Source organism: Terrapene carolina, unplaced genomic scaffold (genome assembly GCF_002925995.2).
Source record: "Terrapene carolina triunguis isolate 2854851 unplaced genomic scaffold, T_m_triunguis-2.0 Scaffold55, whole genome shotgun sequence".
Classification (NCBI taxonomy): Eukaryota; Metazoa; Chordata; order Testudines; family Emydidae; genus Terrapene; species Terrapene triunguis.
The window spans coordinates 2,492,763-2,506,993 of NW_020664406.1; the positions used below are offsets into that span (position 1 = coordinate 2,492,763).

Sequence of the window (14,231 nt, forward strand, 5' to 3'; positions counted from 1 at the left end):
CATCTGGGAAAAGCCATTCGCAGAAAGCCCACGATTCCCTGGCAGTGCCAATGTGGGAAAGAAGGGAAGGGAAGGGTGGAAAAATGCCCACGAAATGAGGCTGAGCTTTGCATAGATTGGTGATTTCCCCCCCCCTCCCCCACACACATATAATGTATTTTATCATTAAAAATCAACATCGCTTCCAGTGCTAAAGGCGGCTGGCTCCAGTTCCGGGGCCCATTTGTTGCTGGGATTCAATACGTTTGGGAAATGCAGATTGGATTGCAACCCACTGTTTGATTTATGAACTGTTACGTTTGCTATTGCTTACCCATTACATTTCAGACTTTACAGACCTTGGGGGCGGGGGGAGAGAGAGAATAATGATATGTTGGAGAAGGGGGATTATTACATTCCCCTCCCGCACCAGAATAAATAATATGTATGACTAGAATTGCAGAATCAAAATTAAACTCTGACCCCCTCCTCCCCTTTCCCTCAGCTTCCTCCCTCTCAGCAGGACTCTCATCTTATAGGTAGAAAGGATGTGTTTACTCCTTGATGTTTACCTCTCCATAAAGGCATCAAAATCCTATAAATAGACAAGGTTATAGCAGCTTCTGCTGCTAAATCAATAGGGCCCAGTCTCCTGGCTATTTCAGCTGAGCTGTCTTATTAATTATGAAAGGACTCATCTGATCTCAGGCAGCAGCTTTCTGTCCCTCCTTTGCAGCATCTTAATGGTGGTTGCTTTCTCTCCCCTCCACAGCTATAAACGGTCTCCTTTTCAGAAAAATAGGTTTATTTTTTTTAAAAGAAATCACTAAATATGTATGTAAAGACTATAGCTGTAAATAGTCTGCCTATAACGCCGCCAGCAATTGCTGTGCCAGCAAAACCCGCGCATGTGAATAAAGGGAAGGATAACCGGGGCGGATTTTTGACAAACTGCTGCAAATGCAGAAGTGCTAGACCTGGGAGCCCGTCCTGCATTGCCCTGGCACCCCGGGTTCCCACTGAAATCTGGCACTCACTCTAGCTGGCTTGGGCTGGTTCCCTCTGTAAGCAGTCACAGCAGATGAGTCCCACCACGTTTTAGAAAAGGAGTATTGTGTACTTTTTTAAGGGAGTTTTATAGCATGATTTTTAAAGGGCTACGTTAATTAGTTTAGCATTCTATATTTTTTTGCACCAAGATGACGATGTTAATTAATTTAGCCGCTCTGCATTTAGCCGCTATTATATTAAAAGCCTGTCCGGTTAAATAGATATATACCATGCATATTTTACAAATAAAACGACACCCTCATTTCAAACAATAATTTTTATTTTATACTTCTTTCTATACTTGTAGCAAATTTTTTTTGCTGAATTGGCTTTATAATAAACTCTTTTTAAATTACATCTTTTCTTTTAAAATCAAGGTTCTTTTTTGTCAAAATCAATATGCTGTATTTTTAGGTTTACATTTAAGCCCCCTTTTTGTGATCTATACTGTTGGCTATTCAGGTATTTTACTGTATGTGTAACATCTAAAACAAGAGAAGAGGAGGGAAATTAAAGGCAGTGAACTCGGAAAGATGCTTTGACAACACCAAGTAAAGCTAAACTCTCAGCAATCTTAGCAGCATTCAATCCTTCAGTCATTAGATATAATCTCTTTCCTTCCTTCTTTTTTTTTTTTAACTGTCCATTTCTTTCTTTTATTCCCCTCGAGGAAATTTTTTTTTTTTTTGCAGTGGAATGACCAAAAAACAAGCGACTGTGGAGGAAAGATGATAGATTGTGAGTTATTCACCATATGCTTCACACGTGGATATCAATCTTGGATTCATTTCCAGTGCCTTTTTTCTCAACTCATCGTTTTCTTTCATATTACAAGAGGAGCCCATCTTTTGTTGTTGTTGTTGTTGTTGTTATTATTATTATTATTTATTAAGATTATTAATATTAGGTGGCCCAAAGCCGTTCCTGAGATTCTTTTGCACAAAGGGCTCGGGTTTTCTATTTTTATTTGAAGAGACACTAAAGCTGAGGTCCGATTTTGGCTGTTTGTTGCTCATTGTTTGGTAACATTTGGCAAATAAAACACAAAATAAAGAGAGAACGTTTCCACAATCCTATATGGATGTTTCATCATCACAGATAATCACAACGGTCCCCAAAAAACGGATGGACACTTCCTCTATAAATCCAGTATATGGAGAGTGTGTGTGTGGGTGGGTATGTGTGTTCTACCAGAAGAGACCTCCTAGAAGGAGAACCAGGTCACTAACGCTGCAGAGAGAGCCAGCAGGAGCAGGGGGAAGGCAGGGAGGAGTAGGGAAGGAGCTGACCCGTTGCTTCCTCCGCATAGTTCAAATAAGCTGCCTTGAAAATCGAGGTTTTTGGATTCCCTTTTCAGTTTTTCCCAAAGATCTGTCGCGCCTTCCTGGCAATCCGTGAGGGCTGTGAGGGTGCAGGAGTGGAAATCATCCCAGTACCTGGGGAAGGAGCAAACACAGGGGACAAGCGCCAGGTCACTCGCTGCACAAGAGGGCCCAACAACATACCAACCCCACGCCGGATTCCCTCCACCCACATGCTCCCCTTCCAACCCGCTCCTGATTCCGCCCCTCACAACAGTTTCAAATGTGTGTAGCGATGACGGGTGCCTTGATGTTTGGGTGCCCAACCCCCATTTATGCAAATCAGGCCCCCTTCCAGAAGTTTCCCCCTTGGGGCGCTGCAAAATTGAGACACCTAAAATCAACTGTGGCTTTTTGAAAACCTTGGCCCTTGTTGCCTTCAGAATTGCAACCTTAGAAGAAGCAGCCCTACGCACAACCGGCTTGTTTTGCACTTAGGCTCTGCTCCTACTCCCAGTTAAACCAGTGGGTGTGGGGCCGTTGATTTCAATGAGAGCAGGATCAAGCCTTCAGTCAATAGCTCTGTTTCAGGATTTCCTCAAGAGTGACTGCGATCTTAATTCCTCCCCGTCCCAAACGCCCCCTAAGCAGGCGGCTTGCTTCCATTCTGAACTAGCAAGGAGGCTACATCCAGCTGGCTTATTTTGTATTTACTCGGTAACGTTCTGTTATTGGCTTTTGCAAGGAGTCAGAAATCGAAATCTCTGCCTTCGAAGGGAGAGTGGCTGGGGTCCAGCGCATCGCCCCATAAATCATAGGCAGGGGTAGGAGGTGTGCCTTTTGCATGCACAGAATAGCTGGACATCTTCCAGGGGGGGAAATAGCCACAAAAAGCAAGGTGCCTATTATTAACCTTCCTTAACTGTCGGACTTTATTAAGGAGCGTGTTTCTTAGCTGTAATGATTATGATATTTATTTATTGCCTAGCATGATTATTGTTGGAGAGTGTTCTTTGGTTTTGATGCTGATGAACTGTATTATTGTGCGGTGAGCTTTGATTTTACTGTTCCAGAACGATGGAATCGGCCAGAGTTTAAAGATCCTAAAGCAAAGTTACTTCACAGAAAAGCACCGCGTTCGTTGGTGATCCCATCTAGGAAAACCTTCCACCGACTTCAGAGGGCTTTAGATCGAGCCCTCATTGCACAGAAAACCAGCCACCTCTCTGCAGAATGCCGAGTGGCTTTGGAATAGGAGCCAGGTCAGTGATTCTGAAATTACAGGGACGGTATGCCTGTGATTTCAGAATCCTGACCTAATCCAAAGCCCCACTGGAGACAAAGGGGAAGTCTGTCCAGTGATTTAAGTGAGCCCAGGATCCTTCAGTGTTTAGAATAAGAAACCACTCACCCCCGTGGAAAAAATTCCAATATTCCTAAACTGTTTTCCCATTTTTCTCACTCAAACCAAAACCAGATCTCGAGGCTAAATCTAAACTCCAAGCAGGATTGTCTCATTTCAGAGGAGACTGGCAGATCTCTGTGTAGTGGTCTCGGTTATCTAAAATCAGCGTGGCCTCTGTGAACTGTTCTCTGGTTTGTTTGTTTTTTCCAGGTAGGCGCTCGGTTTTCGGTTATTTTTTTAAGCAGTCCTGCAGATTCTAATTTATGAGCACTCTACACTGGTTGTAGACTCCAGTGTTTGCTACATTTGTAATAAATAATGAGATATTGAGATGCCAAGAAGGCTGAGAGTGTGCCTCTCCTGCAGTATTTCTGCTATAATTGCATCTCCCAAAGGAAAATTAAATCTTCCCTGATCTTCTTTCAATACACATACTGGCATAGAGAAAGCGGGAGAGAAACCTCTACAGAAATCAGGCGCAGGCCGGTGGCACTGGACAAGAAGCTAACTCCTGAACAGTATCTAGGACAAAGACTTTAAATTAGAACGATGGGGCCCTTATTTCTGTATTTATTCTACATGCAGCTCAGCAGGTACATTGCAGCTGGCCACTAAAGCCACGTACCGGCATTGTAGACGCTGCAGATAGCAGCCTACTGTCGATCAGAAATATATAGACAGAAAGAGAAGTCACAGGGGTTTCACAACATTGTCTTTTGGGTTAACATGTCTTGATTTAAAAAATGTTTCCGTTTAATGTACATTGTTTTCTGACATTTTTTTTTATGTTTCAAGAAAGACTTTATACTCCAATGACACCGCATTGGCTTCTAAATGTGGCTATTTTGCCGGATATTTCAGGATTATGCAGGAAAACAGCAATTAGGGAAATCCTATAAACGGATTTCTTTTTTTATTAAATTAAAATGCAAACGGTGCGTTACTATCTTCAAACAAAGAACCCCTTAATGGACAGTTCTTAGAAATGAAGCATTAGCTCTTATCCTCCTATTCTCACCAACAACCTTCATATGTCCCCAGTAAAGAGTCAGGAATGGGAGACAACGCTTTTTTAATGTGGGCGAAATAAATCAAGATTCACATTTCCTTAAGCAATGGACCCCTACCCAGGCGCTAGTCTGGAGTCTAAGCAAAACTCTGCAATGACTTCAATTGAAACTTGTGCTTAAGATAAACTCCCTGCCCGGTCTGGCCTAGTGTTCCTTCCACAAGGACTGAAAGTTTGTCAGCGACACCATCCCAGTGTCTCAGCCTGCAGAGATCATTTCAGTGCCAGTCTCGTCAGACACGACTATTTCTTCTACGAGCCCAAATCATTATTCACACCTTATTAAGCAATAATGTTAACTCTACAAATGAAACTAACTAGATCTGAATTATCGTGGGGAAATAACTCTCTCTAATAAGGCAGCAAGGTGCTATTTATTAATTATTAATTATTATTATTATTATTATTTCTCTGTATATTCGATTGCATTGTTGTCATCTTAATTTATTATGTTTAATTCCGGGGCCAGATTCTGATCTCTTTAATCGTGTTGCTTAGCAGCTGATTTAAAAAACAGTCCCACATTTCTAGAGTAAGGAAATCAGAACGCGACCCACAAGAAATAAAGAATCAGGAGAGTCAATGAAGAATAAACGTAGCCCTAGAATTTCGCTGCTTAGGTGGTTTGCAAAAACGATCCTATTTTAGGCAATTCGTTAGCAACAAAACCGGCCTTTAAGAAGAGCCAGTACCAGCCAAATGTTGCCAACCCCATGCTGGAGTTCCGACCTCCATTTTTATTAGCATCGGCACCACCCATGTAAATGACTGTTTGCATTGACAGCTAACGCTGGATGTCACACTTGGGGCCTTGAACAGATCAACTGGGAAGGGACCATCGGCTTTACAAAAAAATGCAGAGGGCAAGAAAAAGAGAAGAGAAGCCAAAAGAATACATAGTCAGCGGGGAAACGAACTGAACGGCCCAGCTACAGCGCAGGTTAAATCTTTCCTCGCAGTACAGTTTTGCTCTGATTGGCGCTTCAGACTGCAGAGAAATAAGGACGGAGGTCAGGCCAACTCAGGCCATGGACAACTGAAAATAGGGCAGCACCTTGCAGCGCCTAAAATCCCTTTCTTTTTACGCAGAGAGCCACACTCACAGCAGCAATTAGAGCGGGATTTTCAGCCCGGCCAGTGATATTTTCTTTTCGAATAACCACCCCGAATGTAACCCTGGCGATCCGTGACGAGGAATAACAACGAAATAGGAAGACCTACGAGCAGATCGTTTGGAGATTTCTCTTGTCGTCCAGGTCCTGCGGGTAGTTGGCCATGTTATCGCCCAGCCTGAGCAAACAGTCCGAGAAGCCCCTAAAGACCGCATCGCACTTCCCCGCTGCTCTCACCGCCTGCACCAGGTACGCTGGGGAACAGATCAGCACCACATCAGCCCGGACAGATCCCAACACAGTAACTCTGTACAGCACTCAACCCCCACATGTCTGTGAGCTACATTCAACCCCTCCCCAACCCGTCCCCCACCACCATCATACACGAGGGATCAAAGTCGTGACCGTGACAGGAAGATCTGCCATTCTTGTGCACCCACCAGGTTGCAAACCGCTTTGCTTCCTTCTCAGCACACAAAGCCAGCTTTCCTGTTTGGGCATTTTCACCAGCAGACGAGATTAATTTTGAATGAGGGCAAGTGTGCTGAGAACAACAGGGTTAGAGTCAAAGGCATTCAGGGAGTGGGTTTGTGCCTTTGATTTGTGTGTGTGTGTGCGCGTCATTTCTTATTCCATCTCTCGCTCTCCCGTTGTATGTTTGAATCTAGTTTACAGTAGCGTGGCCCACTACAGTCTTGATTACCGTTAGGTTGTTTATTAAACGCAATTTTCAATTTAATTCTTTCCTTTCCCGGGATGCGTTTTATTGTTATAACATTCTGCTTCCGATCGTATAGACACACACGGACACTCTGATAAGGGCACTTCATTATTTCAGTGTTAACTGGGTAAATAGCTGCGGAAAATGAAACCTCTCTGAGAGGAAAACATTCACAAAACACGCAAAAGGCTACGGCTCACGTATATTTCTCCCTCCGATGGTGCAACAGCGTGGGGTGGGAACGAAAAGTTTGTGGGTTGCAATCTCTAGTAAGATAAATGAATTCTTCCACGGTTAAAATCTTTTCCTGGCTATATTTCCCATGTTGCACCTTTCGGATTTTGCTGTTCACTGGCACACACTGAGACGCTGTTTGAAAAAAATGAAAATGCCCTCCTGTGTAATCCACCGATGGAGTGAGTGCTAGAGTCACATACTAGGGGTGTGTGTGTGTGTGTGTGTGTGTGTGTGTAAAATTACTTCTCACCTATGTCGTAGTTTTGCAGCTAGATTGGTGCCAGAGAGACGCCTGTGGTTTATATGTCAGACTGTGTGTCTCTGGACATGTTGTCCATAGCCAGATGGATCGACGTGGAGACAGAAGAGCATCATTTACCTCACTTCACCTCAGCTCCTCTATGTACCACTCTGCCTAGAGGGCTAGAAGTTTCTGAAAACCGTCTAGCTATAGCTGAGTCCATCAACCAGGCGCTCTGTCTCTAGCCACACACAAAACTGACCCTGCTGGGAAGAAGGTGCTCCCTCTCGATCTCTTCCCCTTGCAATGAAATCCACACCGTGCTGAGGGATAGAGTGGATTTTCAGGCAAGGGGAAGCCAGGCTGTCTTGCTGGGAAGATTTTTTGTAAATACCTTTAAAGTGATATTAGCTCTAAAATCCCTCCCAGCCACTAGCCTCTCCTGGTGCAGTGGTGCTGAGGGGAGTAGGAGTGTCACTGTGGTTTGGTCTCTCTCTCTCGCTTTCTGCTTGCCTGCATGTTCAGGACTCACTCAATTGATTTGTCTGTTTGAAAAAACACCACCACCAGATACAATTTCTGGCTGACTGGCTGGGATTCGCTAGCATACGGGCTATTTATCCCTATCAATCCCGCTGCAAATGAAAGGGAATTAGAGGCTTGTTGGTTTAATTGATCACTGGCTTGATCCTGAACAACAGAGCTCAGGGCTCTCAGCTGCTCCCCCCCCTCCCCTCAATGCAGTGCATCTTTAGCCACCTACAGTAATCGGGTTAAGGGAGGTGCCATTTTCACATGCTGCTTTCAGGAGCCTGCCCCAAGTGCTGGGGGCACACACTGGGTTGGGAGCCTGGGATTGCAACCGTAAGAAACTCTGCCCTAGAGATTCCCCTGGGGAGCGTGGCTGCTTATTTTTAAGGCGCTCCAATTACCAAGTAAGTGGCTGGCTCCAAAAGGCTCCGTTTCAACTCAGAAACCCCGTCACCCCTCCCCGTTTGATTCATCATTAACCTGATTTAGTAACCACACCCCTCACCACCGCCGCCCACCCGCACGTCAAAACACGCGGGGAGGGGGTGGTGGTGCAGACATTGGCTGCGGTACAAAACATGCAAACAAATAGCAGAGCTGAGAACATCCCGAGAGAGAGAGAGAGAAAAGTCCTATAAAAGCCATCGCGATCCCTCCTTGCAAGCGAACGAGGAGGGCGAAAACGCCACTTCCAAGCGGCAAAATGCTACAAGTCACTCTTAAAAATATAGGCTCCCAAATGATCTGCCCTATGAATCGACTCCTCCCGGGCGCGCCAAGATGCGATGGCAACAATAATAATTCCTAAGTGCCATTGTACTGCCTTCGTGCTCTGCAGGAGAGGCCTGCTCAAAGCACACGCGGGCGCGTGAGCGAAATGACGTACAGCTCATTGCAGTGTTAGCATGCTGTCGCTGTCCGCGGCTTTGGGGGCAATTGTGCTTTAAGAAACGAGACAGGGTTTCTCCCGAGTTACACAACAATGGGATTTCTCTTGAACTAGGTCGTTTGAAAGAGAAAGGGGAAAGTGCAGCCCGTCGGCAACGCATAAGGGCGAAGGGATCCATCCATAATTGATCCTTTTTGCATTCCTTAATTTTGCAGCTTATTCTCCACATTTAACACGCTCTTTAGCTCCGTCTACTCCCCGCATCATCTGTCTTTCTGTCTCACCTTCCTTCCAAGCTCCTGCAATCCCCGCTTCCTTCCCTCAGCCACCCTTCTTGTCAAAATGTCAGTAGTTCGGAGAGCTTCCAGCCATTCATAAGGACCAAGGCATTGGTGCAAAGATGTACATACATTTGGGGGGCACCAAACTAATGCGACAAACTTCCATTTCATACGAACCCTTTAGTAATTCACCAGAAGAGGTAAATACACTTCTACACTGGATGTGGCATTTATTCTCTTTACAAAACAGAGGTGGCACCTTATTTCAAAATAGTAATAAATACTTCGGCGTAAAATAAAACCAAACTGCTCTCCGAAGAGACTATAAGATCCGAAAATTCATCCCTTTCCTCACTACCCCAAAAATATCTACACTTTAATAATGTTTGAGGTCTGCAGCACTGGTTTTATCTGAACTTTCGAAATTCCTGCACGTTTTCGAACGATCTAGTGCACATAAAGTACCAAAAATGTATAAAATTCACGGCGAATAAATGCCTCTCTTGGTAAAATTTCCTATCCTCACATCCTCCTCCAATCTCCAAATAAATAAAGAAATACATTTATAAAAAAATAAATGTAGTTTTAAAAAGGCCATGTGTCCTGAAAAATGGTTTTGCAAAGCGTTCATCATCCTTTGAAATTATTCTGATTGTTTGAAAAAATGACATGAATTTTGAGGTTGGCAAATTCTAGCCACATTTTCCCGAGTTCAATGTTTCGTCTCAAGGGTTTCCTCCCCCCCCCCATCGATGCGAAATTTATTTTCATCGCGTTTTGCCTTTTCTCCACGCTCCCCCCGCCCCAATGCTGCAGAGATCGGCTAGCGAGGAAAGCGACAGAGCGAAATGATTTTTAAACAGCAAAACTGAGCATTTTTTATTATGACAGAATTCCTTTGCAGAAAATCTTTTTAAGGGTTTCTCTTGTAATCTGCCAATGTATCGATAAAGGATGTGTTTTAATTATTTTCTAATCCAAGATCATTTTTGGATAATGCTAGGGAATTTCTTTGGGTTTTTTTTTGTTATTAGTTCCTTATGCAGAATGAAAGGAGTTGCTAACTTTAAAGCTGTTTTAATATTTGTAACTGTGAAAATACTTTAGTCGGAAACATTGAACAAAATTTATCTAATAAACAAAACCTAGCAACAACAAAATCCCAAACAACAGTAAGAAGAAATACACACACACGTCTATCTATCTATCTATCTATCTATCTATCTATCTATCTATCTATATTATATATATACACACACAAACTAGGGTGGAGGGAAACCTGTGCTATTTTAAGTAACTCCCAAAGAATAGGCATTTTGCACCTCTGCTTTAGTGACAGAGGTTCTCTTAGTTTACACAAAATTAATGCTCAGGCAATAAGATTTAAATTTTGTTTTTATTTCACCACCACACTTAACAAAAACATTCACCGCAGCTGGGAGAGCCCTAACATACCAAAAGACAGCATTGCGACCCCTTTGCACATCCCTGGTTGCCTGCAAATAAACTTTCCAGTTAGACCTCTCTCTAGCCATTTTGTTCCATTATCTCATCCTTCTGCCCCTCTAGGGAAGAAATAAATGTCCTAGCATTGGAACCACTGAATTGTCCGTGGCATATATCTAGAAAGAAATATGCATGTAATCTTTCCCGGGGAGGAGGGAAGGAAAAAGAAAGCAACCTAACCATTAACGAGCATTTCATCCGTCTGGTTTGCAATAAGGAAGAGCAAAAGTGGTTCAAGAGGAATAAGAATTCGTTCCCTTTCCTGCGGAAAAGCTGTTCTTTCAGCGCTTGGCATCCTGAATAAACACGAAAATGCCGTTAAAAAGAGCGAGCGAGGAGAGTACATAGCCTGGTCCCTTCGCCGCGAATCATGCCAATCATTTCAGGTTATTTAGACATTCCGTTTCTGCATGCATCAAATGGGGTTTGGTGCAGACAACTTGAGACACAATTTGGTGGTCCACTTACCTATCTGTACAGCAAGGATCAGAGAAATATATCTGCCGTTCAACTTAAGTCCCATCCTACATTTAGTAAAACCATTTGCGACTGCAGATCTTTAAATAGTTACTTTGGAAAACGTGGGGGAAAGCTGAAAAACAGGCATTGCCAACAAGTTCCCAGCAGCGGAGACTTTGCAGACGAGGGGGAGATGGAGAAAGAGAGAGCTGGGAATGGTTCACTCCATTAGCAGGGGGCGGAGGAAGTACAGCCTCACGCCCACCACCAGCCCTGACGTGGGGGAATGACACTGACGGATTCTTTTTTTTTTTTTTTTGTATGTGCACCTTGGAAGGAGAAACGCCATTTATAGGCATCCCAGCCTGGATTTAGCCCGCTCTCTGCCATTAATCGCCACGAAATCTCCTCCCCTCGGTGAAATTCCCCCGGGCTGCTGGCTGCTGGCGTGACCCTGCAGGACTTTAGGGGAGCCCTGGATTCTCCACGCGCCTGCAACTGCACCGACAACAAACAAAAGCCCCACCAGAAGGAGCTGGCCCGTGAGGAACTCCTGCCATCTTTATTAACACGTCCCCATGGCCAAACACTGCCGCAAGCGCCTGACAAGCAGGGCAGCTTCTGTTAAGCCTGCCATGTGCGTATCTCCCCCCTCTCTCCCCCCACTAAACAGCTGCGTCCAGCTTCCCGCCTCACACTCTCTGTGTATGGCACGCACCGACCTCTCGATGTGATCCTTGCGGGCTTGTCCTCACCCTGCAGAGCGGGCCGGTTCCTCAAGAGCAACAGGCGACATCGTGGGGGGCTAAAGCCTGGCCTTGAACAGGCTGCCAGCAGGCTGGCTTGGCTCTTGTGTGCTGAGCCTAAGCTAAATCATAACAAACAGCCCTGGGTATATAAACAACCCGAAATCATTTGCATTGCTCTGCCGATGGCATTGTTTTTACTTAGGGCATTGCTGAGGAGTGGCCTGCAAAATTGCCGCGCTCCCCGCTCTTTTTATTGTGGAATAATCTCTCCACACGATTGTAACTCGCTCTCCAGCCCTCTGGGTTTTTTTTTTTTTTTTAACGTATTATAAAATACCTGCCCCTTGTGCTGTCTGAATCGATGCAGCTGCATTGCTGCTTTGTTACATAACGGACGGGGCTGCAACTGGCAAATAGATGGGGAAAGTAGAAGTAGTTAGACCCCAACATTAAATCTTATCTCTGCCCAGGACAGCTGGGGCTTTCTGGGGATGCAGGCTGCTAGCACAAAGCGTCCAATATTATTTTAGATGGGAGGGACATGACGTGTGTTTCCTCTTTTTAACCAGGAGGTGCAAAAATAATACTTTCTAAGGCATGCAAATCCAATGAGGGAGGTGTTTGCAAACAGCGAACCTGTCTATCCATCGATCCCTCTCTCCTGCAGAGCAACAGGAGCGGCTAGGGAGAGATCTAGCCATCGATTTGTTACCAGGTGAGGATATTGAGGGGGCCAGAAAGGCTGTGGGGAGGTTTGCAGCGCTCCAGGAGACAGGAGGGAGGGGGGACAAGTAGGGGTATATTCTGCTGTGGAAGAGTCTCTCTCCCTCCCTGCGTGGGTGGGGATAGCACTGAAGAAACCCCCCTCCCCGTCCTCCCCCTCTCTGCAGCAGCGAGGGTGGGAGACTGGCTTTTGCTGGGTCTGCCCGGGTTGGCCCCTGCAGTGAGGAGTGGGCGGAGGATTCAGGAGTCTCCCCCCATCCCTTCTCTATCACGTCACCTGGATGAAGATGGGGAGGGCTGCTGAGCTGGTTAATCTCTGCCAGGCTGCCTGCCCTGAATCCTGAGGGAGACCAGGGCCTGCCTGCCGGATCTGCCTTTTTCTTTCCTACTGTGTGTATTAGGGCGGTGGCTGGGGCCTGAGGCAGATCAGAGCTAAGGGCTGCACAAACAGAAGTGGATGCTGCGGGTCCTGCTCTGACCAGCTCCTTAGTCCATCCTCGGGGGGGAGGGGCGGCTTTCCTGTTAGGCAGAGGGATGCTCCCGCCAGACAATAAGGGAGCTGTCCAGGCAAACCAGTGCCCTTGCAGTGCCATCCTTTCCTCCCCATCCCCACCCTCTCCTGGGGCCCTGTATGCTGCGCTGCCCTCACCACCCCAGGTGCGAGGCTCAAGGCATGAGGCCAAGGGAGTGGGCACATTTGGTGAGAGTCTGTCAGCACCCCTGCCTAGGCAAGGGTTTGAGCTCTGGCTCAGCTCAGTAGAGCGTGCATGTTGCTATCTTGGCTAACATACTGGGGACTGAACCCAGGAGCTGAAAACACCAGGCTCCACAGCTTGACCTAAAAAGCCCCCCTGTGGACTAGGCCCAAAATGGGGGGTGTATAACACACACTTGATCCTGGGGGGTTACACAGGTATCTTCCCCTAAGGGAGAGGGGGACCTGCTGCCAGTGCTGGGGTAGGCTACATAGGTACCTGCCTATGGCATTTAATTGTTAGGTGACGCTCCCACCTCTCCACCTTCCCACTAGGTGGGGCAGCTTCTCTAGGGGGAGTGTTTCCCTTTTAAATGTGGCCCACTTGCCCTCAGGTAGCAGTAGCCCTAGGATGCCAAAAGAGCGAGTACTGGCTCTGGCTAATGCAAACTGAAAGCCTGTGTCTGCTGAGGGAGAAAACACAAGCAGCTCATGGAGATGTTCTGCTGCTGTAGCCTACCAAGGGCCCCTTTCTGCCCTGCATTGGACCCTGTGTAGCCACACTGAACACAGCGGCCCTAAGGGTTTCACTTGCTTGTAGTTACCAGCTCCCACCTAGCTTCTCCCCACCACAAAGTAGCCACTCCCACTCAGGTGCTACACCACAAAATTACCAAACCCTGCCCATGTCTTCCTACCACCCCTTCTCTCAGGGGTTCTCTGCTCGGTGTCCCCTTCTGGTTCCCTGGTTTTAGTCCTTTGACCCCCATGCCTGTTTCCGTTATTGCCTTCGTTGTCCTCCAAACTTGGTTGGGTTCTGGGTTCAGTAGCTCCTCTCTAGGCTGGGGGAGTGGCTTTTAGTAGTGGGCGAGCTAGTGCCCGCCCACATCTCGGCGCTCAAAAGGACCCCTCCACTCAGCTCCTTTTCCCACCGATTAACCACCATAATTACTACCCCTCAGTCAGATCCACCCACCACAAAATTACTGCCCCCAAATCAGCTCCTCCCACCCCCGTTTCAGCAGCCAGTTGCAGGCTGGCTGATATAGGCAGTGTGAGGGCTGCTGTTGATTTTGAATCCCTCTGCTCCTAATGAGTAAATATAATTAAGTAGTTTTACTCTAGCAGCAGTGAGTGCTGCATAGCGCAGTTCCTTATACCAGCAATTCCTGAGAAGCATTATTTAAAAAAGAACAGCCCTTCACTTCCCCATGGCCTTAATGGAAGAGGACTAAGCAATACGCTTAGAAGTAAGTAAGAGGGTGGGAGGCATGACAGTCTACA

At 46.1% G+C, this 14,231-nt stretch overlaps 1 protein-coding gene across 1 annotated transcript; it reads right to left on the bottom strand.

The window, feature by feature from the left end:
* Positions 1-1,948: 1,948 nt before the first annotated feature.
* On the bottom strand, positions 1,949-10,925 carry LOC112124887 (neuritin). Its single transcript, XM_024223350.2, has 3 exons — positions 10,791-10,925; positions 6,026-6,170; positions 1,949-2,465 (listed from the first exon to the last, which is right to left on the bottom strand). Exons 1-3 carry the CDS (start codon positions 10,843-10,845, stop codon positions 2,234-2,236), a joined length of 432 nt encoding a protein of 143 aa, XP_024079118.1. The 5' UTR covers positions 10,846-10,925; the 3' UTR covers positions 1,949-2,233.
* Between the last annotated feature and the right edge of the window lie 3,306 nt (positions 10,926-14,231).

Bases quoted from the DNA above. Each gene is read 5' to 3' on its own strand.
- LOC112124887 (XM_024223350.2), bottom strand. From the start codon at position 10,845: ATGGGACTTAAGTTGAACGGCAGATATATTTCTCTGATCCTTGCTGTA. The intron at 6,171-10,790 runs GTAAGTGGACCA...TCTGTTCCCCAG, and splicing joins GATCCTTGCTGTACAGATAG to CGTACCTGGTGCAGGCGGTG. The intron at 2,466-6,025 runs GTAGGTCTTCCT...CTCCTTCCCCAG, and splicing joins AATCTCCAAACGATCTGCTC to GTACTGGGATGATTTCCACT.